The following is a 27,835-nucleotide window of genomic DNA, read 5'->3' as shown; positions in this document are numbered from 1 at the left end:
GACTCTCTGTCCTCTCTCCATCCAGTGACGAGGACAACAAGCCCCTGCAGGGCAGCCAGACGTCCCTGGATGGCACCATCAAGCAGCAGGAGAGCGATGACAGCCTGGTGGACTATGGCGAGGGCGGCGAGGGACAGTTCAATGAAGACGGCTCCTTCATCGGCCAGTACACAGTCAAAAAGGACAAGGAAGAGACGGAGGGCAACGAAAGCTCAGAGGCCACGTCTCCTGTCAACGCCATCTATTCTCTGGCCTAACAGAGCCCCCCAGGCACAGCCACTACTTTGCAAGTAGAAGGAGGGGAGAGGGGGAGACGAGCCACTGCAGACCTACCACAAAGCCGCCACCACCTTCAGGGACAAGGGTACAACATGGGAGTCTGCCAAGCTGTGAGGACCACTGACCACCCAGCCAATCGCAAGCCCCCTCCCGATGACCCCCCCGGGGTGCCACCGGTGGGCGAGCTGGAGCCATGGCTAAGCTCAGCTGGAGGGAGCCCAGGTCCCTTGCTCAGCCTCACAGCCACCCCCAGCCTCTACCCACACTGCCTGCCCTTGACCTCAACACACACACTCACCAGTTTCTGTTGGTTACGGTACTTACTCACTGTCTTTATTTTTGCTTTGTGGGTCTTCTCCTCCAGACCCAACATCTCCATTTTCTTTTCCTTTTGAAGAAATGTCCCTGGAAAAAAAGAAAGAATAGGTGGATCCTCGCCCAGGAAACTGCAGAGATAGGCAAAAAAAGGATTGATCCGTAAACGAACATACAGAAAAGCTATAGTATTCAAACCGCGGCTGGGCCAACGTATTTCCGAAGGATGCCTTTCTCGCCAGATGCCTCCCCTGGCCCCCAACCCATCCACCTCAGCCTTGTCAGTTGCTGAGCTGGGCTTGGCTCCTCTCTGGAAATTGACAGTAGTTTTGGCAGGGAGAGGGTAAGCAGTTGGGAGGTGGGCTTACCTCTAGCTCCTGCCTCTTACCCTGCCCCTTCCTCTGGAGTGTCTGAGACAAAAGCTGCACTGACTGAAGGAGTTTAAGGGACAGGAGTGGGAAGGACTTCAGCTCCAGTGACTGTGTACCTCAAGCAGAGGAAAACCAGGCGTCTGTCCCTAGGGAGCTGTGCCCACCTCGAGAGAGAAGGAAAGGGCTAGGTTTGGACTTCCTTCCTCCCCATCAGGGAAACTCAGGATGTGGGAGAGAGGACCACGCCCACGGCATCCAGAGGAGAGGGTGCCTCCCACCTGGTCAGGGTCTGTGCTGCTGCCGTCCAGGAGATGGACCCCTGCGATGTGAAGGCTGTGCTGGTGTGCTTGGGGGTGGAAAGCACTGCCCCCCCTTTCGTCTCTAGCAGATAGCAGCTCCTGTATGATGTTGAAGCTGGTGTTTTATGGCGTGTGGGTGGGGCCCTGCTGCCCCCAAGACTGAGCCCGTGTGTCCTTTCCTTAGGATATTTACCTATCAGGAGACCCACCCCCACCCCCGCCGCTGCCGCGCGCGGGAACGCGTCGCTGACAGTGCTGTAAAGCCTGGCCTGGGAGCGCTCTTCGTATGCCTTATGCAGCCCTGACCTGTCCCTGCAGTTCCCAGGTTCCCAGCCCCTCCCTGCAAGCCTTGAAGCCTCCAGTGACATCTGTCTCAAGGAGAATGGGGCGGCCTATGCAAGCGTCACAGCAGAACCAGAAGCAGCCACTCCAAATGTGCCCTGCAGCCCGTTGCCCCAGATGGAGACACTCTCAGACCTGCAGTTCTCTGAGACCCAAGGCACTGCCTTCATGCTCCCCACCTGTTCCATTTTGAAACCAAAGGTACCTAGCCTCAGAGGAAGAGAGAGATCTAGAGCCTAAGAGTAACCCTTCAGCTGTTGGTTTCAGGAGGGTGAAGCTGAGCCCCAGTCGTGGACCACCTGCCACAGACACAACCTCTGATTGGAGCCTCCAGCTTCTTGCCAGGTGACCTGGGCAGGAGCAGGGCTGTGTCCTTCAGAGACGTTATTAAAGAAAGCATCGTTTGCCACATGTTTAAGCCGCAAAGGTATTAGCAATGCTTGCATCACTTAATAATCAGTCAGTTGAAGGTCAAGCCCATAGGCACACCTACTCTGTCTGCAGGTGAGAATATGTAGCTCAGAGCTGAGCCAGTTATGTTGTCTGAACCTGAGCGAGTAACCGTCCTTTGATCCAAGCCGTAGCCAGGTGTGCTGCCCGGAAGCCTGGGGGGAAGCTCTCTCGTGATGATAGGGGACAGGGCGAATAGTAGCGGGCTAGGGAGCCAGCTCAGGGGTCCCCTCCCCTGGCTTTCCTCCTCCACCTGCCTGGATACTGCTGGGCATTCCTGTGGCCTAGGGAATGTCAGGGAAGTGTACCTGTGAGCTGAATTAAAGGACCGGCCTTTCCAGAAAACACTCTGGATCTGAGGAGAGCAGTCAGTCTCTCAGGCCCTCATTCCATATTGCACGGTACATACTAGTGAACTCATTGCACCGGAAGTAAGCTCTTTGGGCAGGATGGACCGTGAGATGTCACACCCGTCCCCCTGCCTCAGGAAAGTCCTCCACACAACTGATGATGGGGGAAGGGCTGACAGTCGTGGAACTGAGTCTTGGGACAGAGTGGCATTGGTTGGGAGAACTCTGAGTGCTTAAGCCGCCAGTGGCTCCAGGCTCAAAGGGAAGAGCTTTGGAGGGGGAACTTGGTCCTGAAGCCTGGGCAAGACAGGGGCAGTCCTGCTGCCTGAGCCTCTCTTCTCTGCCCCTTGGGCCAAGTTGCTGAACTTGTCTGTATTTTGGTGCCTCTCTCTCCCCTTGTCAGTCCCTCCTTTGAAAACCTGTCCCCACAGAGGGACATGGGCCCAGCTAAAGGAGCGGGGAGGCCAGTGTCTGGGGAGGGCACCATTGCAGGGCCGGGGGACAGCTGCCTCTCACCTTGCCTGGGTCGTGGTGAATGGGACCCTTCTTTCCTTACCTTGCTTTTGGGGAGATGGTTGAGTTTCAGCTGAAAACCAGCCACTTCCCTCGTCCATTGCCTTTGCCCCGAGGGGTCAGAGGCATTTGGTCTACCCCCTTCCTGGCAGGTCCCAAGGTCTCGGTCCCAAGGTCCGTGAGGCTGCTGGTGCCAGTACTGATCACCCAGAAAGGGGACCGCTGCCTGGGCCCAGACAGTGCTTTCGTGGTTTCCATGCACGCAGTTAGCCCTGGAAAAGGGCTGGGAACAGACCCACAGATGTCTGTGGCTTTTCCAGCTGCTGGACTGCCTCCCTGCACACAGCCGGCAGCCACACCGGCACACTCACAGCAGACCTAGGCCCCTTTGCAGGGCGGCCCTTTCGGGGGAACAATCCAGATTACGACCTTGTCTTGAAGAGGATGAGTCCATAGCCAGCCCCGCTGGAGATGAAATGTGAAGGGCTGTGTGGGGTGCCATGCACAACTCAGGGCAGGGGAAGGAGGCTACCCACGCTGGACCCCACTCGGGCAATTCTTGGAGGCAAAACCAAGAGAGACAGAGTCTGATCCGAAGGAGAGGGAATTTTCCCCAGGAACAGCACAGGCAGCAGCTTTTTAAGGCTCCTGGGGCTCTTTGCAGTACCAGAGCCAAGTCACAGAGCATCCCAAACAGCCAGTGTGATGAGAGGGGATCTCACACACCTGCCTCAGTCTTTGCAAGGCTGCTCCACTAACACGCTGAAAAGGGGAGGCTTCCTGGGCTCTCAGCTGGCGGGGCTGGTGTCAGGAATCACTTCTCAGCGGGAGGGCCCAGAGCACACTCCCCGCCCGTGATACCTCGGTCACCACTGCAGCAGCCCCTGCCACGCACACAGAAGCCTGTGTTGTAATTCGTTCCACCCAGCTAGGTCCACTGGAAAGAAATCACCCTGTGGATCCTGGTTGATCTTTACATGGTGGCTTAAGAGTAGAATCAGAGGAGTCGAACGAATGAAACAAAGAGCTTGAAATGTCAGGAGGACACTCAGTGCCCCGGGCAGAGCCCAAATCCTGGGCAGCCCCTCCTTGAAACCAGGCAGGGGCCACCCCATGGGAGTTCAAGCCAACCTTGTGGCTGTCCCCAGCCTGCCCAGCCCAAGCCAGGGCAGTGCCCTTTCCTTCCCTCCCCTACTAAGAACGGGTTCTGAGAAGGAACAGAGGGAAAGGAGGACAGCTGTCCAGGGAAGCCACCAGACCCCACCACCCAGTGTCTCAAGCCACACCCAAAACCAGTGCCCCTCTAGCAGTACATTAGTATTAAATGGATGTTTTGTAATGATAAGGATGGAAGTGAAATAGGTACAAAGCGGTCTAGCTTAAGACAGGATCAGATTTCAGCATGCAGAGGAATCACAGAGCTGATCTGATTGAACGTATTCATCGTAAGCTAAAATCCAGGGAGGTCAAGGGACTTGCCCGAGGTCACACAGCTAGTAGATCAAGGTGCGGTAGGGCTTGAGCGCAGGCCTTCTGACTCCTTGTTCAGTGTTCTTTCATCTCACTGCAGCTGCCGCCTTGGGAGCAGTGGTGTTACTTAAGATCTGGCCTTCTGGTTCACTGTCTCCCACGTCTCTTTCCACTTCTCCCACATCCCCATACACCTCCGCAGATGAAATCAGCGGATTTTTCGGAGTCCCCAGATCAGCCAGTTTGTGCCAGCCTGTGGTGAACCAGCCGTGCTGTTAAGGGGAGACCCAAGCCAGGAGAAGAGGGTGACGAGCTGATTGGTGTTTGTCACCATGAAGCCTAGAGTATCCTCTAGGGTGGTGTCTCTTGCTTCGTAACGCATCGGGCCCCCAGCATACTGTGTCCCTCGGAAGAGTGGGTGTTCAGGGCGCTGTCCCCTCCACCCACGGCCGCAGGGTGCCGAGGGGCAGCAGGGCCCACGGGAGCTCCACCCCCGGGATTTGCTGGGCTGGAGGTCAGCACGTGTAAAGACTTCAGTGAAGCAATAAATACAAAAATCTGGGAGAAGAAATCCAGAATTTTGTGCACTTCTCTTGTTTCTTTTTCAAAAAGGATGCAGATCAGGTGACCCTGCCCTGCTCTCCTTTCTGATTCCCAAATTCGACGTCCTCAGTCGGTGTTGTCCCTCTGCCCAGCTCCCAGCTCTTTGCCAACCTCACATCCTCCCGCACTGAGCATCAGTTGCCTGTGGCGTGGCCGCCTTCTGTCCTGGTCCCACCCTCACCCGTGCTGGGCCCTGGAGGACCTCTTGCCCTTCACCTCCCTTCAACACACACATTTTCCAGTTTGTTCCTTTCAGTGAGGAAATCTTTTCCGAATGTCTCCATCCCTTCCCACCTACCCACACACCCACAAATTGGTCTGATCTTTTCTTCCATTGGTTAAATATTTAACTCACCATGGCACACCTTGTTTTAACCCCTCTCACATCGTGTTCTTTCCTTTTTGCGAGTTGTTTTGCATTAACCAACATTGTCAGTGACAGATGCATATCTGAGGGTGTCACGCTCGACCTTCAGCAGGGAAGGCTTCTGGGTCGTGAGGACCATCTAATATGTGGACTTATAAACGACTGCATGAGCAATGAAAAGGCCAAATTATTCAGAATTTTTTTGAATCACTGTAAAAAAAAAAAAGACTGATTTCTTTTGTATAGAGAACACTAAACGTATAATAAAAGTTGTTCAAAATGGACTCTGGCCATGTAATTTGTTCATTTTCCTTAGTGGGTAGAAGAGGGATGTCTGGGGATTAATGACAGAAATGAATCATGGGGTTTTTCATGGGCACCACACAGCATACCCAGAAATTCCACGATACCAGCCCCCATCTTGAAGTTGGTCTTATCTTGGAAAACTCACTGGCACGGTTAGTGTTTTCAACGTACAACGAGTGATATAGGAATGTGCTCAGCCACGGAGGCACCCCTGATTCCATGCAACTGACGTGTGCTTGCGCACAGCCACCTGTTAAGAAGTGCCGTGTTGGGATGTTGGGAGAAGGAAAGGAATGTGCAGTGAAGCTCCGCCTCCTAGCCGCTCCTCCTTTGCAGCCCTGCCTGCCCTGAGATGTGAGAACACTGGCGTATATGCCCCGCCTTGTGCCTGACACAGAACAGACATTTCATATCGTTGAAAGGATGAATAAAACTGCTTACAACAAACCAAACGCCCCTCTTAATAGACTCAAAGGAATCTCAATCAACAAGCAAGTAGAGAAAGGAAGGAAACAGAGAGGGCTGTGTTGGTCAGGGACACGGCTCAAGTTTCACCACGCCGCCTTTCTTGATACTTTGGCCTGTACTTGTGCACATTCCCCCTGAGGAGTGGCTGAAGACCATCACCCCGGCAGCGTGAGGATGCACCCAGACACTGTAAGCCCCCTCCCTTTCCTCAGGTTAGTGTGGGGAGTGGAGTGGTTCTGCCTGTGTAGAAAGATAACTAGCGGTTTATAGGCAGTCATGGGAAACAAGGGCAAAAAGATTCCCCTGCAAATGTAGACCCAAATCTCTCGGACAAAGAACCGCAAAGTAACTATCCAAGCCACCTGTGTTTATTCTTCCTTCAGAAAACATCGTTGACTTGAGAGGTTATTGCTTCATTAGATTAAAATAAGACCTTATTGGGGCTTCCCTGGTGGCACAGTGGTTGAGAGTCTACCTGCCGATGCAGGGGACATGGGTTTGTGCCCCGGTCCGGGAGGATCCTGCATGCCACGGAGTGGCTGGGCCCGTGAGCCATGGCCGCTGAGCCTGCGCGTCCGGAGCCTGGGCTCCGCAACGGGAGAGGCCACAACAGTGAGAGGCCCGCGTACCACAAAAATAAAATAAAACAAATAAATAATAAAAATATAATAAAATAAGACCTTATTTCCAGGTCTGGCTCCTTCTGAATAACTCGTTGGGTTTATCCCACAGCACCTCTGAACCTCCCTATTCACTTGTTGGAATATGAAAAAGACCTTATCATTCTCAAGTTCACAGATTGTCTCAGAAATTTGCTCCTTGTGTCCACTTGCACTGTCCCTCCATTAGTCCAAGGCCTCATCCTGAATTGACAGTGTCCTTGCCTCCTGTATTGCCTGCTCCCCCTTGAAACTGTAGCCAAAAGGGTCTTCTAAAATACAAATCTGATCGTGTCACTCCTTTACTGAAAAACTTCAAGTTTGCTACAATAACCTTGTTTGCTACAATAACCTTGTTTGCTGCAATAACCTTATTTGCTATCATAGGATAAAACCTAAACTCCACGGTTTGACATGTTACACCTGACGTCTGCAGCCTCATTTATTTATTTATTTATTTATTTATTTATTTTTTACTACTCCTCACATATACCCTAAATTCTAGCCATTTCAAGCTATTTCCAGCTCCCCTGACATGCAATGATTTCTCAGACTCCTCAACTTCAGAAATTCAATTGAGCTCAAAAAGCACCTATTAATAACCTACTCTGGGCCAATTAATGACATAAAATAAGTAGGATAGAGTTCCAGTCCTCAGGAAATTCAGACTGTCATGGGCGACAGTCAGGTGACAAAAGCAATGTGATAGTGTCCTGGACAGCGGGCTCAACAACTGTGGGTTCAACAAATGGATCATGGCCCAAAGGTGAGTCCACTTGGAATATTCTCCTCTCAACCTTCCAGACCCCCCTCCCTCTGGATAATTCATAATCCCTGGAGTTGATGCTCACAACCAAGCCTTGTAAGTCCTGATTCCAGGCTCTCATACCTCTCTAATCACCTTTCTCCTTACAGATCATCTCTCTGGGCTCCTGGAAGGCAGGTTGTGGCCTCCGTGCTGGGTCACACATCTTTAACAGGAAGTGCAGGTGACACTGTCTCAGAAAATCCTCCCTGATCCTGATATGACCGCACAAGTACACACACACACACACACACACACACACACACACACACACACACATCAGCACGGTCTGGTTGAGATCCCCTCGCTATGCCCCCAGAACACCTATTTTATATCTCTCACTGGGGCTTGTCATACGACATTTATTGTCTGTTTCTTTCACTAAATTGTGACCATCCTAAGTGTAAGAGACCATTTTTTCACCTCTGTATCCACAGGCCAGTCTGTCACAGAGCAAGGACAAAATGAAAGAATATGAGTGAATAAGTGGATGAATGAATGCCAGAGACAGCTTGTGGCTTTTAAGGAAAGAAGTGGCCAGGTGAATTCAAGACTTTTGTGTCATCCTCTTTGGATATTTGGATTTGGGACTTGGATATGACATTTGGGGGGTCCACTGGCCCATTTTTAGAGCAGGAGCCCCCTCTCAAGGGGACAGAAGTGGAGAGATGAAGCGACCACCTTATTCGAAGAACGTCGACCTCAATTTAACTGAGGCCAAACAAAGAGAGGCCCGCCTCCCTTCAGAGCCCCGGGAACCCCCAGAATATCTGTCATCCCTCATCCCTGTCTTCTGAAGGCTGCGCCTCCCAGCCCATTAGAAATGCTAATCTCCAGCGTGGAGTTGGATTAACTGACCCAGTGGGAGGGGACAAGTCATCTTCCAGTCTTTATTAAGAGTGAAGGCTATACCCGCTCTTGCCCAGCTGCCCCCAAAGGGATGGAATCTGAGGATTCGTTATGGTTCCTCTTATCAAGTCAGCCTCTACCGCTCAACACCATATTAGATGCATGTGGGTGGGGGAGGGCCCATTTCAGCCACCCTCTCCCCACTTAATGCATCAGAGCCCATTTGTTTGATGTAGGTTCCTGCTGGAGCACGGACCAGGCAGTGGGCCTCAGAGCAATTTGGAGCCACAGCTGCGGCTCAGCGGCCCAGCTCCCCACCCCCACTCCCACTTCCCTCCCCAGAACTTGCTGCTGATTAGCCCCAGACCCCACGATAGAGAAGCACAGCTTTGTGTATTCAGGGAACAGTCTGGCAGGGTCCACAAACAGACTCTCAGTCCTGGCTCAGGCTCGCAGGAACTCATCTTACCCACCCTAAACGGGAGCTCTGACCCCTCAGGCTCAAGTAAGAGACCACAGCAGAGGGCGAGCTGTGGCTGGAGGGCAGGGCAGTAGTTCACTCTGAAACAGACAAACAAAATTACTTAGTATATGTTTAAAATCACAGTTGCCCTCTAACAGGGCTGAATCCTATTAAATGGAGGGTCCAGGAATGGTCTGGGTAGGGAGTTTGCAGATAGCAGCAAGAGAATCCTGCATAGCAGAGGGGAGAGATTTGAGAACTCTGGAGCAACCCAGGGCAAAAGGCAGCTGAGGCGCAGAGACAGACAGAAGGAAGATTAGAGTAGTGGTTTCCAAGTATGGTCCCTAGACCAGCAGGATCAGAATCACCGGGGAATTTATTAAAATGCAGATTCTTGGGCCCCACCCTGATCTACTGTCTCAGAAACTCTGAAATCTGTGTTTTAACAAACGCTCTAGGTGATTCTCAGGCAGACTGAAGTTTGAGGACCCCTAGACTAGAGGGCCACAATGAGAAGGCTGGGCACTCTGGGATGTGGCCCTACCTGGTGCCCCCAGATTGTCAGTCAAATCTACCCAATTGATGAATTAGCTTCGTGTGAGTAGACGTTTTATAAAAACTAGCAAAGTTGGTGAATTCTACATCCAAACTGACGCAGGATGAAGCAGAGACCACAGGAGAATGTAGACATCAGAGCACAAGACCTCAGGAATTAGCAAAAATTATGGGAGGGACTTTGACTTCCACAGACCACGGAATTGGCAGGCAACTAAGCCATTTATATGTAGATGTCAAAGAGGCAAGAGGGCACCAGCTGGTATTTGGGTCACCATGCATTTACATTAAGTGACTTAGGAGAAGAGTAACTAATAATGTTGACGCCGGCCAACTGTGCAAAGCAGAGGGCTGCGCACTTTATGCAAATGTTCTCTTAACCTCACACCAGCCCCCTGAGGCAGGTAGCTTTATATCCTGTTACCCATGAGGAAACTGTGGCTCCACATGGCTGAATAACTTGCCCAAGGTAGGTGACAAAGCCAGAACCAGCTGTCAGGTCCGTCTGACTCTGAAGCCTCAGCTTTCACTGCTACACTTGGGTATGAATGGGCATCATTGTGAAGAATTCGCCCTGGCAACGTGCTTCAGAGTTTTCATGCCAGAGCAGCCCCTGCCAGCTCTTCACAGGACCCGGCAACGGTTTATCCCCTCCTGCTCTGCGCTGCTGTAGCAGGACATGTGGGCTCCTGACTCCACCCCAAGAGAGCCCAGGAGAGCTCAGGAGAGGGTTGGGGTGCCATGCAGCTGCTGGTCATGTGATGAGGGGCAGGGAAGCCATAGGCGCTCATCCTTCTGCAAGTCGGCCTTGAGTACCAAGAAAGAGCCAGGGCTCGGCAGACAGGGCAGTAAGGTCCTAGTTGTGTGACCTTGGGCAAGTTACCTAACCTTGCTTTCCTCAGTTTCTTCATCTATAAAACAGGGGTTATAATTGTAGCTACCTTTTAGGTTGTTGTAAGGGTCAAATTAATTAAAATATGAAAAATGCCTGATGCATAGTAAGTACTATATAATAATTTGTTAAATTTAGATAAATGAATGAATCCCCTTCTGCCTTCTAGAATGTTCCCCCTGACCTTGACTCCTTCCTTCAAAAGTCCTTCCCATCCTTCCAGCCAGGCTCAAACCCCTCCTTTTATAAGTACCTTGGCCCACAGGTCTGTCTCTCTCCAAGGAGCTTCTCTTGAACTTCCTACCTCCCTTTCCCCTTGGCCTTCAGCATAAGTGCCCAACTTGTCCCCCCATGCCTGGCCAGTCTACAGGCCTCTGGAGGGCAGGACCAGCAACTCATGACTCTGTACCTTTGTGGTACCTCATGCACAGTGGGTGATCCACTGATCTTTAGGACCCAATGGTCCCCGCAGGGTAAGCAGGCCCTCCTTGTATTCAAGCTGTCTGTATTACTGTATTTACTGCCCAGCTAGTGGTTTAAATTGTGGGGCATCAACTGGGTTGGGGGTGAGGGGGTGGGGAGGGTGGGGTGAAAGGGGATGGGAGCAAGCAGTTTTTGTCTTCCTAAAAGCAAGTTTACCACGTTCCAAGTGGTTGGATGTAAGGGCCAGTGATGAGTATTAAGAGCTAGAGGTTCATTCTACAGCCCCATTAATTAATTTTCCCTGAGTCCCCTAAGTGCTCTTGTCTCCCTTGAATGCCTAGGAACCCATTCTCATTTATCGGAAAGGACTGTCCATCTTTCACCTCCCTCCCTCCTGCCCCTTCTAGCTCCAGCCTGGATGTTAGGACACAGCACAACCCTCTACCCACCAGACAACCCACGTGGCAAAAGAGGATGAGGCTAGATGTCTGGAAGGCCTGGGTTTGTCCCAAGGGAGAATGACCACAGGACAGAACTCAGCCAATGTCCCCTCCATGAGCTCTCACGGCCCTGGTCCAGATGCAGTTGGGTATAGTTACCTCCCTGGGGTCATTTCCCCTGAGATTTAGGAGCCCAATGCCCAAGCTCAGCACAGGAGACACCACCTCTTCTAGGCCACAGGTATAAGACTCAGGGATCCTTCCTGCTCAACACTGACACACCTCTCCCCAGGGAAGGGGAGTTTGGCAAAGACCATCATTGATGCAGTCAGCTCTTAGGTCCAGAGAAGCTAAAATCTTCCATCCTTCACCCTCCCAAGGCCCAGCAACAACCTCCACGGGAAACAAAAAAACAAAAGGTCCTTCTTCCTGAACCACGTGGGTGTCCTTCCCAAGTTTTCCTCAGGGCTGTGCCCTGGTGTGGCTGAGGTAGTCAAGGTCACAGGCTAACTGCAGGGGATAGAATATGGGCCGGACTGGGTGTGCACAGGGGCCGTTGGGGCGGTCTTTAGTTGGCAGGGTCCTTGGAGTCACCCCAGCCCCTCTCAGTTATGTGCATGTGGCTTGGACCCACAGAATGTGAGGGCTGGTGTGAGTCCTGGTCCATCCCCTCATCCCATGGATTCCCCACATCTAACGCTAAATCCAAATTTGGCTCTGACATACCCCCCACCCCCGTGAATGCCCCGCCCTTGCCTTCCACATTAGCTAAGGCCTCCTGGGGGAAAGCAGGCTCACATTTCAAATTATGACCAACCAGACTGCATTTGAAAAGGCTGAAGGTTTTTCAAGGGGGAAAAAAAAAAATTTATATATATATATATGAACATAAATAGACTCATTCTAAAGACAGGTAGAAATCGTTTGGGATTTTCAGCTGCCCTAGACTCCCCCTGGCCCTCTATCTCCCACCAAAGCAGACAGCTGGAAGCTGTGCTGAGTTTGGGAAAGTTGGGGGCAGAAGAGACAATATGATAATTCTCAGGAAACCTAAACTGAGGAATATGTAGGTATAACTTTCATTCCCAGGAGCAGGTAGGCCCCAGACCAGGGCAGAGCCTCTTCAACCCTTTCCTCCCACCCCCAGTCCCCCGCAACATCCACCCCTTTCCATTTCTGATTGTCCAGCCCCTCTTCAGAGCTGTCAGGCACACTCTCGTGGGTCCATCAGTGGCTTTTAAGGGAGCCCCCGGCTTTCATCCTATTAGTGAGGCCGGGAGTAATTACGACTTCATTAGCCAGATAGGTTCTTGGTTCAGAGACCCCCCCCACCACAGAACAAAATACACACCCGCTTCCCTCCATCTGAAGTCCGTCCCCTGGGGTGCCAGCTAACAATGTAGCAGGCTCCAGGGAAACAGGGAAGGGGGAAGAAGCCAGGGATGGCTGGCCAACGGGGAGGAGGCCGGCAGCCCCCCCCTCCTCCGGGGCGCATCTGTCAGCTGGCTGGCCCCCCGGAGAGATTTTTGACAAGGAAAGAGATGGCACTCCAGCAAATGAGGAGCATGACCCCTTGCATCTGTCTGCTGCCCCTTGCCCTCTGGCCCTGCTCACCTCCCAGTCATGACTGGCCATCGGTTGATGGTCAGTTCACTTCCCCGATGGACAGACAGGCAACTGCCTCCTCTCGGGGGCTCCCTGGCCGATGCCCAGGGCCTCCAGAGACTCAGAGTCCCCAGACCCCCCACCCCCAGTCTCCCGTCTATACTTCAGCTGCTGCAGCTCCAGGAACAAGGAAGCAGAGGGTCTGCCAGGCAAGGACAAAGCTGTACCCCAGGACCATCTGTCTGGGGACCTTTAGCCAGGTTTGGCCACCAGAGCAGGCAGGCAGGCAAGTCCCTGACACCTGAGAGAGATTCCACCGCTCCCCTGTCACTTGTCTGACATGCCAGTGTTAGAAAGTTTTTTGGGGATGGATGGACCTAGAGAATATCATACTAACTGAAGTCAGAGAAAGACAAATATGACGTGATATCACTTATATGTGGAAGCTAAAAAATAATACACATGAAGCTATTTACAAAACAGAAACAGACTCAGGCATAGAAAACAAACTTATGGTTACCAAAGGGGAAGGGTGGGGAGGGATAAAATCAGGAGTATGGGATTAACAGATACACACTGCTATATATAAAATAGATAAAAAACAAGGATTTACTGTATAGCACAGGGAACTATATTCAATATCTTATAATAACCTATAATGGAAAATACTCTGGAATATATATATATATATATACCTGAAACTAACACAATATTGTACACCTGAAACTGACACAATATTGTAAATCAGCTATACTTCAATGTTTTAAAAAAGAACAAAAAAAAAAAAAAGAAGGAATTTTCTCTGGGTCTAAATTAGCTCCACATTGCAATTAAAACCATCCCCATTTAGGAAATTGCTTATCGTCCTCTTTCTTTTCCTGTTCTTTTAATAGGTTTAGAAGCATGGAGTCTAATCCTCCTGCCTCTAAGCTGGACCCAGCGAACCTGCTCTAGTCTGACCCTTCCTCAGTTACTCCCAGCCACATGGTTTTAGTCACAGTCCCCTCCCTGTCCCAGGTAAGCATCCAGGATGAGGCCACACCAGCTCCGGCCACTCCGGCTGCCCCCACTCTCTACCAGGAGAAAGTGCAGGCTCCCTGCAGACCCTCAGGCACATGCCTCTTTGTCCATGAAGCTTCCAGAGAGCACTGGCTGCTGCTTCTGGGGGCTTTGCAAGTAACAGCTGGTGAATTCTCATTCCTGCTGAGGGCCCCTCTGTTTGGATCCTCAGCCGGCAAGACACCGTCTGCTGAGGCTGGACCCAGAGACAGGAGGATAGATGAGAGGACCTCCAAACAGCCCCGCCGCTTACCAGACTCCAAGCTACATGTACCCTGGCCCTGAATCTGACCTGACCCTGTTCTGCCCCCAGGCCCGACGCGCTGCCTCAGCCCTCCCTCTCCCTAATCCCAATCCACAAGCAGCCCAGAAGCCAGGCAGGAGGACCCCTGCTCTGTGCCCTTCCAAGGAAAGGGAGTCCCCAGAGGCCAGCCCAGCTGTACACACTGTGCTGCTGCTTGTGCTCCCTGAAAGCAACTGTCCTTTTGTTAATTTTGCAATTTCCCAAAGTGCCAGGAGCATCTCATCTGACAGTCACAGCATCTGTTCTTCTCAGTCTCCAGAAGGCTGGGTGGGAGCAGTGCCAGTCCCTTCCCTGGGGCTCGCCCTGCCTCACGTTCCTTCTGCCAGTTTGGACACCCTGATCACCTGGTCCCCTGGGAGCACCTCCGGTTCCTCTACATCCCTGGTCCTGGCGCCCCTCCCTATGACCCCAGCTGGCAGCCTCGATAACCATCTCCCCTTCTGAAACCAAGTTCACTTGCCCAAGCAGGTAGGCACCTGTCCTGTTTCTTAGGGGGCTATAGGGGAAGAGGCTATTCTTTCATTGGAGGCCCACCCAGGCCCCTAACAGGTACAGGAGACTCAGGGGGCCAAGAAGAAAGCTGGCCTGCCCACTGCCCCCTTCCCTATACACACACACAGTCCTTGGACTGCTCAGTTCCAGGGCAGTGGAAGTTCTGGTTGGGCCTGCAATCCAGAAGACCTACCAGGAATCTGGCCTGCCCTGTCCTGAGCTTCTGCACAGGGTTCCCAACGTCGGCACTGCTGACGTTTGGGGCTAGGTAATTCTTAGTTGTGTGGCTGCCCAGTGCTTCATAGGCTATTGAGCAGCATCCCTGACCTCTACCCCCTAGATGCCTAACACACATTCCACTCCGCCCCCCCACACACACCCATCGTGATAATGAAAAATATCTCCAGACATCGCCAAATGTCCCCTGGTTGAGAACCACTGAGCTAAGGCAAGAAAGAAAACTGACACCTGAGCATCAGTGACTGACACCCCCCACGTTTCTGATTCCCAGGCTCCAGCTGACAATGGGATGGCTCAAACTAGGCATTGGCACACATTTTCTGTAAAGGGCCAGATAGTAAATAATTTCAGCTTTGCAGACCATATAGCCTCTGTGGCAACTATTCCACTGCCAGTGCAGCATGAAAGTGGCCAGAAATACACAAATGAACAAGTGTGACTGTGTTCCAATAAATCTTTATTTATGAACGTTGAAATTTGAATTTCATATTCTTTTGTCAAGTGTCACAAAACTTTTTTCTTTTTTTATTTCCAACTCTTTGAAACTTTGAAACACACACTTAGCACTTGGACCCAAGGATCTCAGAGGGATCACAACACCAGGACATCCAGGTTGGGGAGGGAGGTAACCAAATGTGGCCCAGCATGGTCTCCTCTGCCCCATTCTGAACCCCAGAGTAGAATGGATGACCCACTAATCAAGCCATTTAACAAATATATATTGAGCAACAGATACTATGCTGAGGGTGCAAAGGTATAAGACACAGGGTGAGACACCCCATCTCCATACAGATTAGTGAGAGGGTTGCCTATGAAATGACAAGGACACTGAAGAGGGCCCCCTAGTGCCCGAGAGAGCGGGGGCAGATTAGGCTTCCTGGAGGTGGGACCTCAGGGCCAATCCTTGAGAGCAAGGAGGACTTAGCCAGGTACACCTAAGGGAGAAAGATAACCATTTCGAACAAGGAACAGCACTAAAAGAGTGAAATGAGAGAGTCCAGCCCCTTCCAAAAAGGGCAGGCAGGTCAAAATGCCTTGAGTGAGCTGGGGATATGCAAGACAAGGGCTGAGCTAAAGAGGGGCCAGATGACAATAGCCCGAGTGTCACAGGAAGGAGCCTGCCATCAACCTGGAAGCAAGAGAAGCTGAGGAATTTTTAGTAGGAAAGTGGCATGATCTGATTTGCATTTTAGGAAGCTATCTCTGACTGCAGTCTGGAGGGTGAATGGGAGGGGGCAAGACTGGAAACAGAAAGCCTGGGAGGACAGATGGTAAGAATTCAGGTGAAAACGGGTGAGGGTCAGAGCTAAGACTGTGGGAGGCAGGCTGGGGCGGGGTGGGGGGCGGGACATGTATAGGAGAGGCCCTTGGGAGGCAAAGTGGGAGGACTGAGTGGTTGGCAAGACACAGGAGTGAGGGTGAGGGAGGGAGAAACCACAGAGGATGTGAAGGTCTGGGGGGTACCATTCACGGGACAGGGAACCCAGGAGGAGAAGCAGGTGGACAGGGCAAAGAGGGATGTATCAACCAGGGTTCTCCCAAGAAACAAAACAAGTAAGATGTGTGTGCACAGGTGCATGTGTGTGTACATACACACACACACACACACACACACACATATGATTTATTTCAAGGGATTGACTTACATAATTGCGGGGGCTAGCAAGTCTGTTTTCTGTAGGCAAAAGCTGGCAGGCTGGAAACTCTGGTAAGAGCTGATGCTGCACTTTGAGGGCAGAATTTCTTCTTCCTCAGGAAGACCTCAGTTGTGCTTTTCAGGCCCCTCAACCGACTGGATGAAGCCCTCGCACATTATAGAGGGTAGCCTCTTTACTTAAAGTCAACTGGTGGTGGATGTTAACCACGTCTACAAAATACCTTCTCAGCAACACCTAGATCAGTGTTTGATTAGACAACTGGGTACTGTAGCCTAGCCAAGTTGACACACAAAACTGACCATCACGGGGGTGGGGACAGGGGGTTCATCCCACCTAGAGATGTGAGAGGCCCATGGGCACCCAAGTGAAGACTTCTGGCTGGCCGACACAGGTCTGAGCCCAAGGATCCTTCCAGGTCCCTGTCACTTCTCCTCTGACAGTGCCTGACTAGCTCAGGTCCCCACCTCCATGTCTGCGTCTGCTTTAGGCCTTCCACCCTCCCCACCAACCCAAAGTGAACTTCCCAAAGCATACGTCTCAGCCTGTCTCTTGCCGGCTCAGACCCCTCTGACCGCTCCCACTGTTCTCAGATAAAGCCCCTGCAGGGCTCATAAGCCTCCTCGAGGACTGACCGAAGCCTACTCCTCCGGCCTCACCTGTTCCTTGTTCTTTCACCTCCAGACATGCTGACCAACTCTCGCCCCAAACTCACTCACTGCTCTGCCGTGCTACCGCCGGGAACCACGCCCTCCTTGCCCCTCCCAGCCCATGCCTCATACAGCTGACCTATCTGGTGAGCTCAGAGCCTTCCTTCAGGACTCAGTTAAAATGTTTTCTCTGTCCCTGAGCCTCACTAGGCCAAGGCAGGTAGCCCTCCATGATACTTTGTGCAAGCCTGGATTACAGCACTCACCGGAATGTATTTTGATTATTTTTCGTGTCATCTCACCATTACACTGTGAGCTCAAGGGTTCATACTATGTCTTATTCTCCTCAGTGTCCCCAGCACTCAGTACGGTGCTTGGTACAAGAGGTGCTCGATATTTGCTTGTTAAACAGATGGATGGATGAAAGGACGGATGTGGCTGGGTGCTGGATACAACAGTTTTCTAACAACTTCTGGCTATCACTGACTGAGCACTTCTCTCGTTCCAGGCACTGTGCTAGGAACTTTAAGTCCAGAATCAGTCCAGGTTCTTGGCTGCAGGCAGCAGAAGCAGACTTTGGCTGTCATAAGCTAAAAGGAAATTCACCAGAAGGTTATCAGATGGATCACAGAATCAGAGGAGGCTACAGAAGCCAACTCAGAAATGGGCAGAAACCGAGGGAGGCTAGCCAGCAGAGACACATGCAGATCACATCTCAGGAACAGCCTGATCAGGATGCCACCGCTGGCGTCGCCCACACTGGACACTCCCTCCAAGGGTGCCAGAAGCTTGAGATTCCCACTGCCCCCTCCACTGCTGTCCAACATGTGTACCTCACCTCGTGTGATCCACACAGCCCTCTGAGGCAGGTAATCTCACCTCCATTTTATAGACGAGGAAACTGAGACTTAGAGAAGCCTAAGGTCGCCAGCCAATCAATAGAGTGGGTGGGGCTGGAATCAGTAGCTGTCAGATGCCAAAGCCCATTGCCGTCCACTCCACTCTGCACTGTCTCCTTCAAGGAGCACCACCCACCATTCTTACGTAAATGCAGCTCCCTGGACAGTGCTACACAGCAGCCCTGAAATTCCAATGTGCTAGCTTTTTTGTAACTATATATTTGGAGTATGTTTTTGGCCCTGACAATGTCAGCACAAGAAGGCTGAGTAGAGAGAGGGTCTGTGCCCTGACGTGGGCTGATTGAAGCTGTTTCCAGGAGGTTATACATCAGCCATCCAGGGATGCTGGAAAACAGGGGCCTGGCCTGAGGCTCAGGGAGACCTGAAGAATCTGGCCAAGGACTCCTAGTGTCCTCACCTGTCCCTTCCGGCTCCCGTGTTCCCAGGCCGCACATTAGCCACCCAGGGCAGGCTTATGACAAGAACACTCAGAGGCCCCTGCTCGGCAGCCCGGCCACATCCAGGGTCACAATTTGGCTTTGCCAGAAGATTCCCCCACCAGGGATGTCCTCCTCAGACCCAGATGTCCTGGAGAGGCAGGGAGCCCAAGGACCCAGTCCTAGTCCCAGCTCCACCTCCACCACTCTGTGACCTTGGCCCAACCTTTCTGGGCTTCAGTTTCCCTATGACTCAATCCTCTCTCTGCTGCCCCTGCCCTCCCACCCTCCCACCTCCCACACTGGCCAAATCGTTCATAAAAAAAGATCTCAGCGTTCTCTGAGCTCTTCGGAGAGACCACATAAATGCAGGGCATTATTAGCACCATTACTATTAAATATTAATAATGACATTAGCATTGTCTATTATAAGCCTGAAAAGAAGCTCCGAGAGCCCTGGGTTGAAACGGCTAAGGGAATAATTAGGCCCCTCCGGGCCGCAGACCCCTTCAGGCCCTCAAGCAAAATTAGGAAGGCAAATGTGGATGGAGTAGTGAGATTTCCAGCCCCCAGGGGCTCAGTTCAACTTGGCTCCTCCTAGACCTGCGCAAATCATGCTTTTTCCAGTCTCCAGCACCCCCATGCCAGGAATGCATTCCCCACCTCCGCTCTGTCCATCCAGGCCCAATTCAAGATGCACCCCCCCACACACCCCCACTGATGGAAACCTTCACCCACCCCCGAGCTCCCTCTCTCCCCCCACCTGAACTGTCACAGCGGTTATTCTCCACTATTCATTCACCAGTCAACAAATAGTTATTTGAGTCTCTACTAGGCACCAGTCACTATGTTAAGCCAGGGGCGGGGGCGGGGGTGGGGGCAGGGGCGGGGGGAAGAGATATTAATGAGATAAGCTCTGCCTTCAGAGACTGTAGTCGAGGGAATTATAACCAGTATTTTACATGGCACTTGTTCATACAAAAACTGCTTTTAAAATCATGTTTTATCCACATGTCCTTACAACTACTCTAAGTAGGAATAGGATCATTCCCATTTTACTGATGAGGAACTGGATTCTCAGAGCAACTAAGTGTCTTCGGTGACCTGCCATTGTCATCCAGCTGGGAGTGACAGAGCAGAGTCCGGCTCTCTTGAATGTGAATCCAGAGCCACCCAACCCTCGAAGTGGAGAAGGGCTCAGCCTCGTAGGTGCCCACCCTCGTTACAGATGGGGAAGCTGAATCCTAAAAGGGTCCAAAGGGAAGTAGTGACGTTTATTGAGCACCTACTATGTGCTTAATTCAGAGCTCACATCAACTCAGCGAGGTTTGTGTCTTAATCCCCATTTTCTGAATGGGGAACCTGAGGCTCTGAGGAGGTAAGTGGCTTGCCCAGGGCCACGCAGCCCAGAAGTAGCAGGACTATGTGTCAAGCTGGTCCTGTTTCAGAGCTTTGCCCAACCTGCCCGTCACTCTTCCCCAAAGCTGTGGATGGACCGTCCTGTTACCACCATCAGACTGCTTCCAGAAAGGTTACAGGCACACTGAAGGCAGACCACATCCTGTGGCCCTCGAATCCCCCCCTGTTCTAGGCAGAGACACGGCTCCATAAACACATAAACACTCCTGGGAGCTCTAGAAAAGGTCTGAAGCCTGAAACCAGAGGTAAAGAGTCTGGCGGGGCAGCGGGGAGGGGCCAGGAAAGGCTGTGTGAGGCTTGGCATTGAGGAGAGAGGAGATCAACACCATCAGGGCCCTGGGGCCTGGCAAGGTCTCAGCGCCTCTCCACTGGTCCCCTGGGGCTGGCCCAAGGCCCCCTCCTTGACCACTGGAGATCCACTGGTAGGGCCTCCGGAGGAAGGAGCCGATGGTCTGGGCAGGGTTGGGTGGCCCTCAGGATGCCTTCTGGGACCTCCCGCTCTGGGATCACCACATGCTTACAGGCAGATCAGTGACCCATTAGATTAGCTGCCTGATCATCTTCGGATGGCCCTTCTCTGCCCCATCTGGACCTCTGTGGAAACTCAACTTGGAGATGAGGTGTCCCGCTCTAGACAACAGGGAGACACACTGATTAGCCACAGAAAGGAGAGGGGCCCTTACAGTCAACCGTGCTGAGGATTCTGGGATCTGACAGGCACCAAAAAAGAGTGAACTGTCCTGTCCCCTGCTTTGCCCACCTGAGAAGAGTAGGTGATGGGGGGCTGGAGCCAGACCAGCAGTCTCTGCTTCTCCACTTGTTTACTTTGAGCAGGTTCCTTAATCTCTCTGAGCCTCATCTGTAAAGTGAGCATAATAATAACTACACATACCCCCTTGGGTGGATAATTCAGGTAAAGCACTTAGTACAGTTCCTGGCACGTTGGAGACACTCACGTTATTATTAATAATTTACACAATAATTAATAATACCATTATAAGATATTTTTGTCCTTATCGAACTAATGGACCCACAAGCAAAACTCAGCCTGGACCCCCAAATGCTCAGCCCAGTCTCTTGTCAGAAACAGAAGCACCATAGAGGCCAGCCATGAGGAGCCTCCCCAACCCCCCAGATCCATCTGAGATGAAACTCTGGGAAATGTTTCCCAAATCCAGTCCTAGGCTTAGTTTCACTTAGTTTTTTACTCCACTTAGTTTCACTCTTGTTTTCACTTACTGTGGCTGCTGGAGCCCACCTGGGCAGGGCAGGGGAGGGCAGGGCAGGCAGGTTGCACAGAGATCTGAGAGCATCTTAGAAACCCCAGCCACCTGTGTCATTGGGACGGGAACTGTGGCCTCCCCAAGGACCCAGCTCCCACCATAAGGGCAGCAGCTGCCCTAAAACACAAAGTCACAAAGACAGCAAGTATCAATCTAAAGCGATCCTCCTTGCATGCATTTCCAGACCCTTGGCCCCTGAGTCAGCCACTGGCTGGTCCGTCAGTCCCAGGGCAGCAGCTGAGCCATCCCCTCTTGGCAGCCGTTTCTGCTTGGAGAGAACTCGAAGCCCTCTCCTCAGAGCCTGGGCTGACCTGGGCGGGGTCAGAGGGCAGGGCTCACCTCAGGAGCTCGGGGTCAACGTGCCAGCCCCAGGAAGACAAATAGACAGACAAGGACAATGTGGGCAGAGGCAGAAAAAGGAAGGACGTCCTGGAAGGAACTTGCACAGCATCAGTCCAAGTTATCCAAGAGACGTGGCTCACACCGTCTCCATCAGGAACAATGAAGACGATCTCCCGAGTTGGGGAAGCTTTATGGAGCGGAGGCCGGAGGACCAGAGGGGAGAGCATATGGGACCTGGGCAGGCGTTCAGGCCTTGGAGGCTGCGCAGCAGACCCTCCTCCACACCACACCTCCTTCTCCCTTTCCAGGCCCTTCTCTGTGGGCCCAGGTCTGTCCCAAGCGCCTGTGACCCCCTCCACTCAGGAAGACATGGAGCCATGTTCCAGGCTTGACAGGTATGCTTATTGAAAACTCTGATGCTGGCCTGGCCCTGCCAGCTGTTTCTAGCACCTGGACCACTCACCAGTCTTGTCTGTGCGAGCTGGACAGCAGGTGGACCAGAGGAGGGTGAGAGAACAGTGACAGCCTGACGGGGCCCACTGCCACCACAGATGGCTTGTCCCTCCTCCTCCAGGCCCCAGGCTTCCTGGGCACACCTGCCACATGACAGGAACAGAGCAGGAGAGATGTGTCACTCACCTGGGTGAGCACCTAGAATCTCAGAGCTGGCAGGGGCCTTGGCCCTCTTTAACCCCTTCGGGTTACCAGTGGGGCTCAGAGAGGTCAGAGCACTTACCCTAGAACACATAGCCAGTCACTAGCAGAGCCCAGACTACCTTTCACACATTCAGACCCCCAATCTAGTGAGCTTTTCGTGACAATCCACAGCTGGCTGATTGAAAATGGGCTTGGATCCATATGCACTGATGTGAAAAGGTGCCCAAGATCTATTATATAATTTTAAAATAGTTTGCAAATCATGACGTATTGTGTGATCCATTTGCATAAAATAATACTAATAACCCATGAAATTATACACATGAAAATAATAAACCTGGAGGCATGTGATTTAAATTTGTTAAGGTACTTTCACTATCTATTTTTAAATTTCCTCTAATGTTCGGATATTTTGACCAAGAGCCCGTGTGACTTTTATAAGCAAGGGAAACAATAAAAATAAACACGTAAGGTGGGCAACGGAGGCAGCCCTCCACCCCACTTGCTTTGCACCACTAACTGGAGATTTCTGATTTGCAGCCCTTCCTCTAATAGGGGATTTCTGGAGGAAACAAGGAGTTTGCCTCCATAGGTCTCTAGGGTTTGAGGATAGGAGCCACTTTCTTTTGCCTCCTCACCGCACCCCTCTCCAGCCCTTCCGTTCTGGGCTGGGCAGGGAAGGTGGGGGCAGGCAGGCCAGACAGCGCCAGGAGCTGAGCTGCCCATGCATTATGGAAGATGTGGGCGCCTGGCTCGCTCCCTAGCCCTTAAATGACAGCAAATGAGGTAAAGCCAGGAGGGTGGGGACGGGAAGAGGGTGGGAGGGGGGCAGGAGGAAGCCGTCTCCAGGGCCCCGAGCGAGCGTTGGCTGAGGACGGGAGCCAGCCAGTGAGCGGAGCCTGGGAGAGGGAGGAGCACATCTTGATGCAGAGATGCTGCAGTGGCTCCAGCGCGCGCACACACACACACGCACACACACACACACACATGCACGCCCTCACCCGCCACCGCCACTGCCGTCGCTGCCGCTCCAGGACAGCAGGGATCAGCTGAGGCTGAGGCAAGCCGGGAGGAGAGGAGGGCAGCCCAGGGGGCTATGAGCAGCGTCCACCTACCCCAGCCAACACCCTTCTTTCAGCCCAGGTAGGTGCCAACCGCTTTTGTCTCCTCCAGTCCTGGGGCTTCCCAGGGCGCTGCTGTGGGCAGGGGCTCCGCGTTCAGTTTCCTGGCAACTTGGGAGGGGGCAGGGACAGGGCAGGAACCCCAGCTGGCTGGCAGGGGCCAGTCTGACTTCTCACCCCAGCCCCACAGGGGCCAACAGGACTGGAGATGCCCTCCGCCCTACGTGGGTGGCATCCTTCAGGGCCCTAGCAGGCCAAGCCTGGTCCAGAAGCTAGACCCCAGCAGTGTGTTCAGGAATTCAAGCCACAGGCTGGTAGCAACAACTGCCTCCGGAGAGGGCAGAGGCTATGGGCCTGCCCCACACCCCTGGTCCAGGGCTTGACCATCCATGAGGCCAAGTCCCACACCCTGACCTGCGCACAGATATCCCTGGATGGAATTGAGCCTGACTGCCCAGACTTGAGGTCCCCCTGGGTCTGCCTGTGCAGGTTGACCTCTTTGCAAAGTCTTGCTTCTGTTCGGCAGAGGGGAAGGCTGTGGGAGACAAGGAGAGACTGGAGCACAAGTTTGGGCAAAGCCCTGTCCTGGAGCGGGGACATAGAGAGGAGAAACTGAGGCAAGTCACATCCCTTCCCCCCTCCCCAACCTTATCTCCTCCTCGGATCCCTCCCCCTCATCCTCACCGGTGGGAAGAAAGGATTTGCAGAAGTTTGGCTTTCCAGTGGGGAAAGGGGCTAGGCTAGAAGGGGGAGGGGCTCCGTTTAGGGGGTCTAGAAAGAGAGGGCAATCCTTCTGTCCGGCACCGTGGGGCTTACATAATAGCCAGAGGTGGGGGAAGCAGCCCCAGCCAGTGTCCAGAGATGAATCCCATCACCTTCTCCAGGAGGGATTCCCAGGTCTGGGAGGCAAGGAAGGGGGTGAGCTAAGACAGGGCCTGTGGAGGGAGAGAGCCCTGACCCTACACAGGGACAAAGCCAGGGACCCTTCAGCCACAGAGCACTGGGGGCTGAGCCTGTGTCCCAAGAGGAAAAGTTGTCAGTCAAGGTTGTTTGGAGGTTTGGGAATCTAGACAGACCAGGATGGAGTGAGCTGTGAGTACCCATGGCCCCTGCCCTGGAGAAGGGCAGGTTTTTTAGCCTCCAGGTTTCCTGCTGTTAACTTCCCCCACTTCATGTCCAGCCTGCAACTGGTCAGACTCTTATCACCCTTTCCTTTCAGCCTGATGCCCCAAGGCCCCAAACTCCCTTCCCAGTCCAGCTGGTATCCTTTCTCTTCTGCTCAAAGGGAAGCAGAAGGAGGAAGAGACCAAATAACCCAGGAGGTCAGTGATCTGACCTCATTCTGGGCAGCAGTCTCAGGTTCCTCTCCCAATCTCCTGGCCAGAGAGCCCCTACCTCCACTTAGGTGTAGGTAAGCCCCTACCTCCACTTAGGGGTAGGAGTCCCCGCCTCCCAGTTGCACTCAGAGGGAACCAGACGGAGCCACCGGAGATCAAGGGCAGCAAAGGGTGGGCCACCTGTGGGAGAGGCTGGAGGTGGAGCAGGGAGATGGTGCCCTGACTCCTGTCCTCGGGGGGGGGGGGGAGTTCTGCCCTTAGACACAGCAGCATCCAAGCCCTTCCCCAGGGTGCCCACAGTTAACCCCTTCTAGCCAGGCTGCAGGACCACTCAAGGAAGGCTTTGACCACAAGCTCAAAGTTCTTCCTAATCTCCCATGAGATCTATCAGGAGTCGCCAGCCGGCAAGAGGGAGGTGGGAGGTGAGACACACAGGGAGGGGCCGCAGAGCCCATGGCATCAAAGTCATCCAAGATCCACCTGTCCTTCTGGCACTCACCATGAGCAGTGAGGGAAGCAGGGGCACACTGCCCTAGGAAAGGTGTCCCCTTCTCTCTCTCTCTCTTATTCCCCGCCCGTCTTCTATGCCCCACCCGGCCAAGCTTTCTCCTCACATTCCCTTCCTGGTCGAATGCACTCCTCCACCTACCCTGCACCGTTCCCCCTGCCAGATTTCACTCCTTATGCAACTCCATTCCAGCACCTTCTCTGCCAGCAGTTGTTTAGAGACACGTGTGGGATGGGCCTCTGAAGAAGTGTGCTCAACGGGATGGTTGCACACATTGTCTCTGACCGACTGACCAGACTTGCTCCTCAGGAGTAAGTACAAAGAAGGAGGTGCCCCCAAGGTATCCTCTCTGACTTTAAGGCCATCAGGGAAGCAATACCTTTGGGGTGGTTTGGAGAATGCACTGTGCCCCACCTCCCAGAAACATCCTCAGCCAAATGTTTGTGAGAAAGCTTATCTACACACATTTATGCCTGAGGTTGGAACCACAGGGCTGAGGATTGATACACAGGGAAAGAACTAGAGCAAAAGATATGCCAGTGAAGCAGGAGGGATTGAAGCTAGACTGCAGGAGACGCTTCCTCAGCAGGAAAACGTGCCATGAGGAAGCAGGGCAACCTCCTTCCAATGACTCTGTGAGGGTGTGGAGAACTGGGGTCTGTCCAAGCTCAGAGACAGTCCTGCCTAGAAGTAGAGGCTGGGCTAGGCGACCTGTTAATTTCTCCCAGCCTCAGGTTATCCTCGTGCAAATGGTACAGGGGGAGGTGACTCAGGAATCCATAAGAAGACAGACATCCTTTGCTCTCCCTCCTGCATGCTGGCCACCTCTCAACCTTCTGGATCTCCCTAATCTAGACCAAACCCCCCAGGACTTTGCTAACTTGGAACATTCATGGGAGTTTCCATGGGTTCTGTGCCCCAGTGGTAACTCTCCTGGAGTAAAGAAGTACTTCCATGGGTTTAATGAGTTCTCTTGATACAAAATGAGCCCATGTTTCCTTGTTTACCCAGAGAGGATGCAAACAAAAGCAAAAGTGTGTGACATTCTCACCCCAAACTGCACACACTCCATCCCAGAACACGTGCAAACCCAAGTGCACCTCAGCATCTTTATCTGATGAGCCCCACCCCACACTCGGGACACCCATCCAGATGAAACCTGCTGGGTCTCCTCCAGCCCAGCCCACATCCTCTCAATGTCCACCGACCTCATAGACCAAAAGGCTCCCCAACCCTGGCTCTGGCTGAAGGGTGGCCTTCCTGCAGCCCAACAGGTGCAGTTAATCTGGGCCCTAGAGTGGAAACTAGCCTGAGGGGAGGAGCAAGTTCAAACCCACCTCGACCAGGCTTGGTTCTGAACCAGCCTGTCCAGGAATTAGAGGCAGTCACCTCTCAGCAGAGATGAGGGGACATGCAAAATTGCTCCGCTGATTTCTTCCCAATTTGGATCTTCTGAACCAAGTTGAAACAAACGCTCCCACGCCTGACGTCTCAAAGGGGGCTCTCCTCCCAAAGCCCTCACTCGCTCTGCCCCCAGACCCCACATGGAGTAGGCAGGCAAGTAGGAAAACCTCGAGTCTGGGTGCCATTTTCCCTCCCCCAGGTCCTCCCAGGAGAATGCACGGCTCTCCCCTTCTGCCCCCTCTCCACTCTGAGGGGTCTCTTCAGTGGAGAGGGTGGGGACAGAAGGGCCGAAGACTCCCGGCTGCAGATCAAGGACTGGACTTCCCCGGCCCCGTGCCGAAAGCCCAGGCAAACCCATGAGCCTGGGAGTCACAGCTCTCCCCAGAGGGCACGGCAGTGCCAGGGCTGGGGCCTCAGGGAACCAGCTGCGAATACAAAGAGCCTGCAGAGAACACCGAGGGGTGGGAGGAGAGGGAGCACACAGAGCAAGCTGGGGAGGGACCCAGCTGCAAGGCTGCCCTGTCACCAAGCAGTCCCTGTCCCCCAGTGGGGACTGAGAAGGTCCCTATCCCACCCAAATATGCCCTAAGGACCTCCTCCAGCTCAGGGCACCAGCCCCGCCCGTACCGAGGCCTCTCAACTGCAGTCCTCTTCCTGCCGGCTCCTGCCACCAGGCACGTGGGCCCACCAGGCCACTGAAGACACCCCATCCTCCCAGGGGGTGTGGGCATGGCTCAGACCTTCCCGGAAGACAGTGGTCCCGTCCCAGGTGGCAATTCCTTTCGTAGGTAGAGTCCGCCTCCCGTCATACACCCCACAGGCAGGAGGTGCGGTGGCTGAGGTGGAGCACCTGTATGGGGGGGCCCGCGTGGGTGTCCGAGCCAGGTGCTCTCCTGAACATGTGGTGTCTGGACGTGTGTCTGTGTGTCCTTGTGCCTTGTCTGGAACGGCATGGCCGCCGGTGCTGGCCCAGGCCCGCCACGCCTGTGGGGTACAGCCCAGGGAGACTGTGGGAGATTTTCAGCGCTCTTGACACATGTGAGCCTGGCCCGAATGTCGCGACTGTGTGGAAGTGAGCCCGACCCACAGCCAGGCTCACTGTCTGTCGACACACTTGTGTGTCCCTCGGTGTGCTGGGGTCCGTGCTCGAGGCCCATGAGGGCTCTCAGTGATGAACTCTGATCTTTCCCAAGCGCTTACTATG

At 53.1% G+C, this 27,835-nt stretch overlaps 1 protein-coding gene across 21 annotated transcripts in view; it reads left to right on the top strand.

Annotated features, from left to right (window-relative positions):
• NFASC (neurofascin) overlaps positions 1-5,538 on the top strand; it is a 190,226-nt gene extending 184,688 nt beyond the window's left edge. For all 21 annotated transcript variants that reach the window (XM_060091077.1, XM_060091074.1, XM_060091073.1 and 18 more), the window contains one exon: positions 26-5,538. In XM_060091077.1, the coding sequence (XP_059947060.1) occupies positions 26-257 (232 nt within the window). In that variant the 3' untranslated portion in view covers positions 258-5,538. The remainder of the gene's footprint in view (positions 1-25) is intronic.
• Positions 5,539-27,835: the final 22,297 nt, after the last annotated feature.

The sequence above is a fragment of the Mesoplodon densirostris genome, chromosome 2 (genome assembly GCF_025265405.1).
Source record: "Mesoplodon densirostris isolate mMesDen1 chromosome 2, mMesDen1 primary haplotype, whole genome shotgun sequence".
NCBI classification, from domain to species: domain Eukaryota; kingdom Metazoa; phylum Chordata; class Mammalia; order Artiodactyla; family Ziphiidae; genus Mesoplodon; species Mesoplodon densirostris.
The sequence above is the reverse complement of the archived record's forward strand: the minus strand, read 5'-3'. Positions and strand labels throughout refer to the sequence as shown.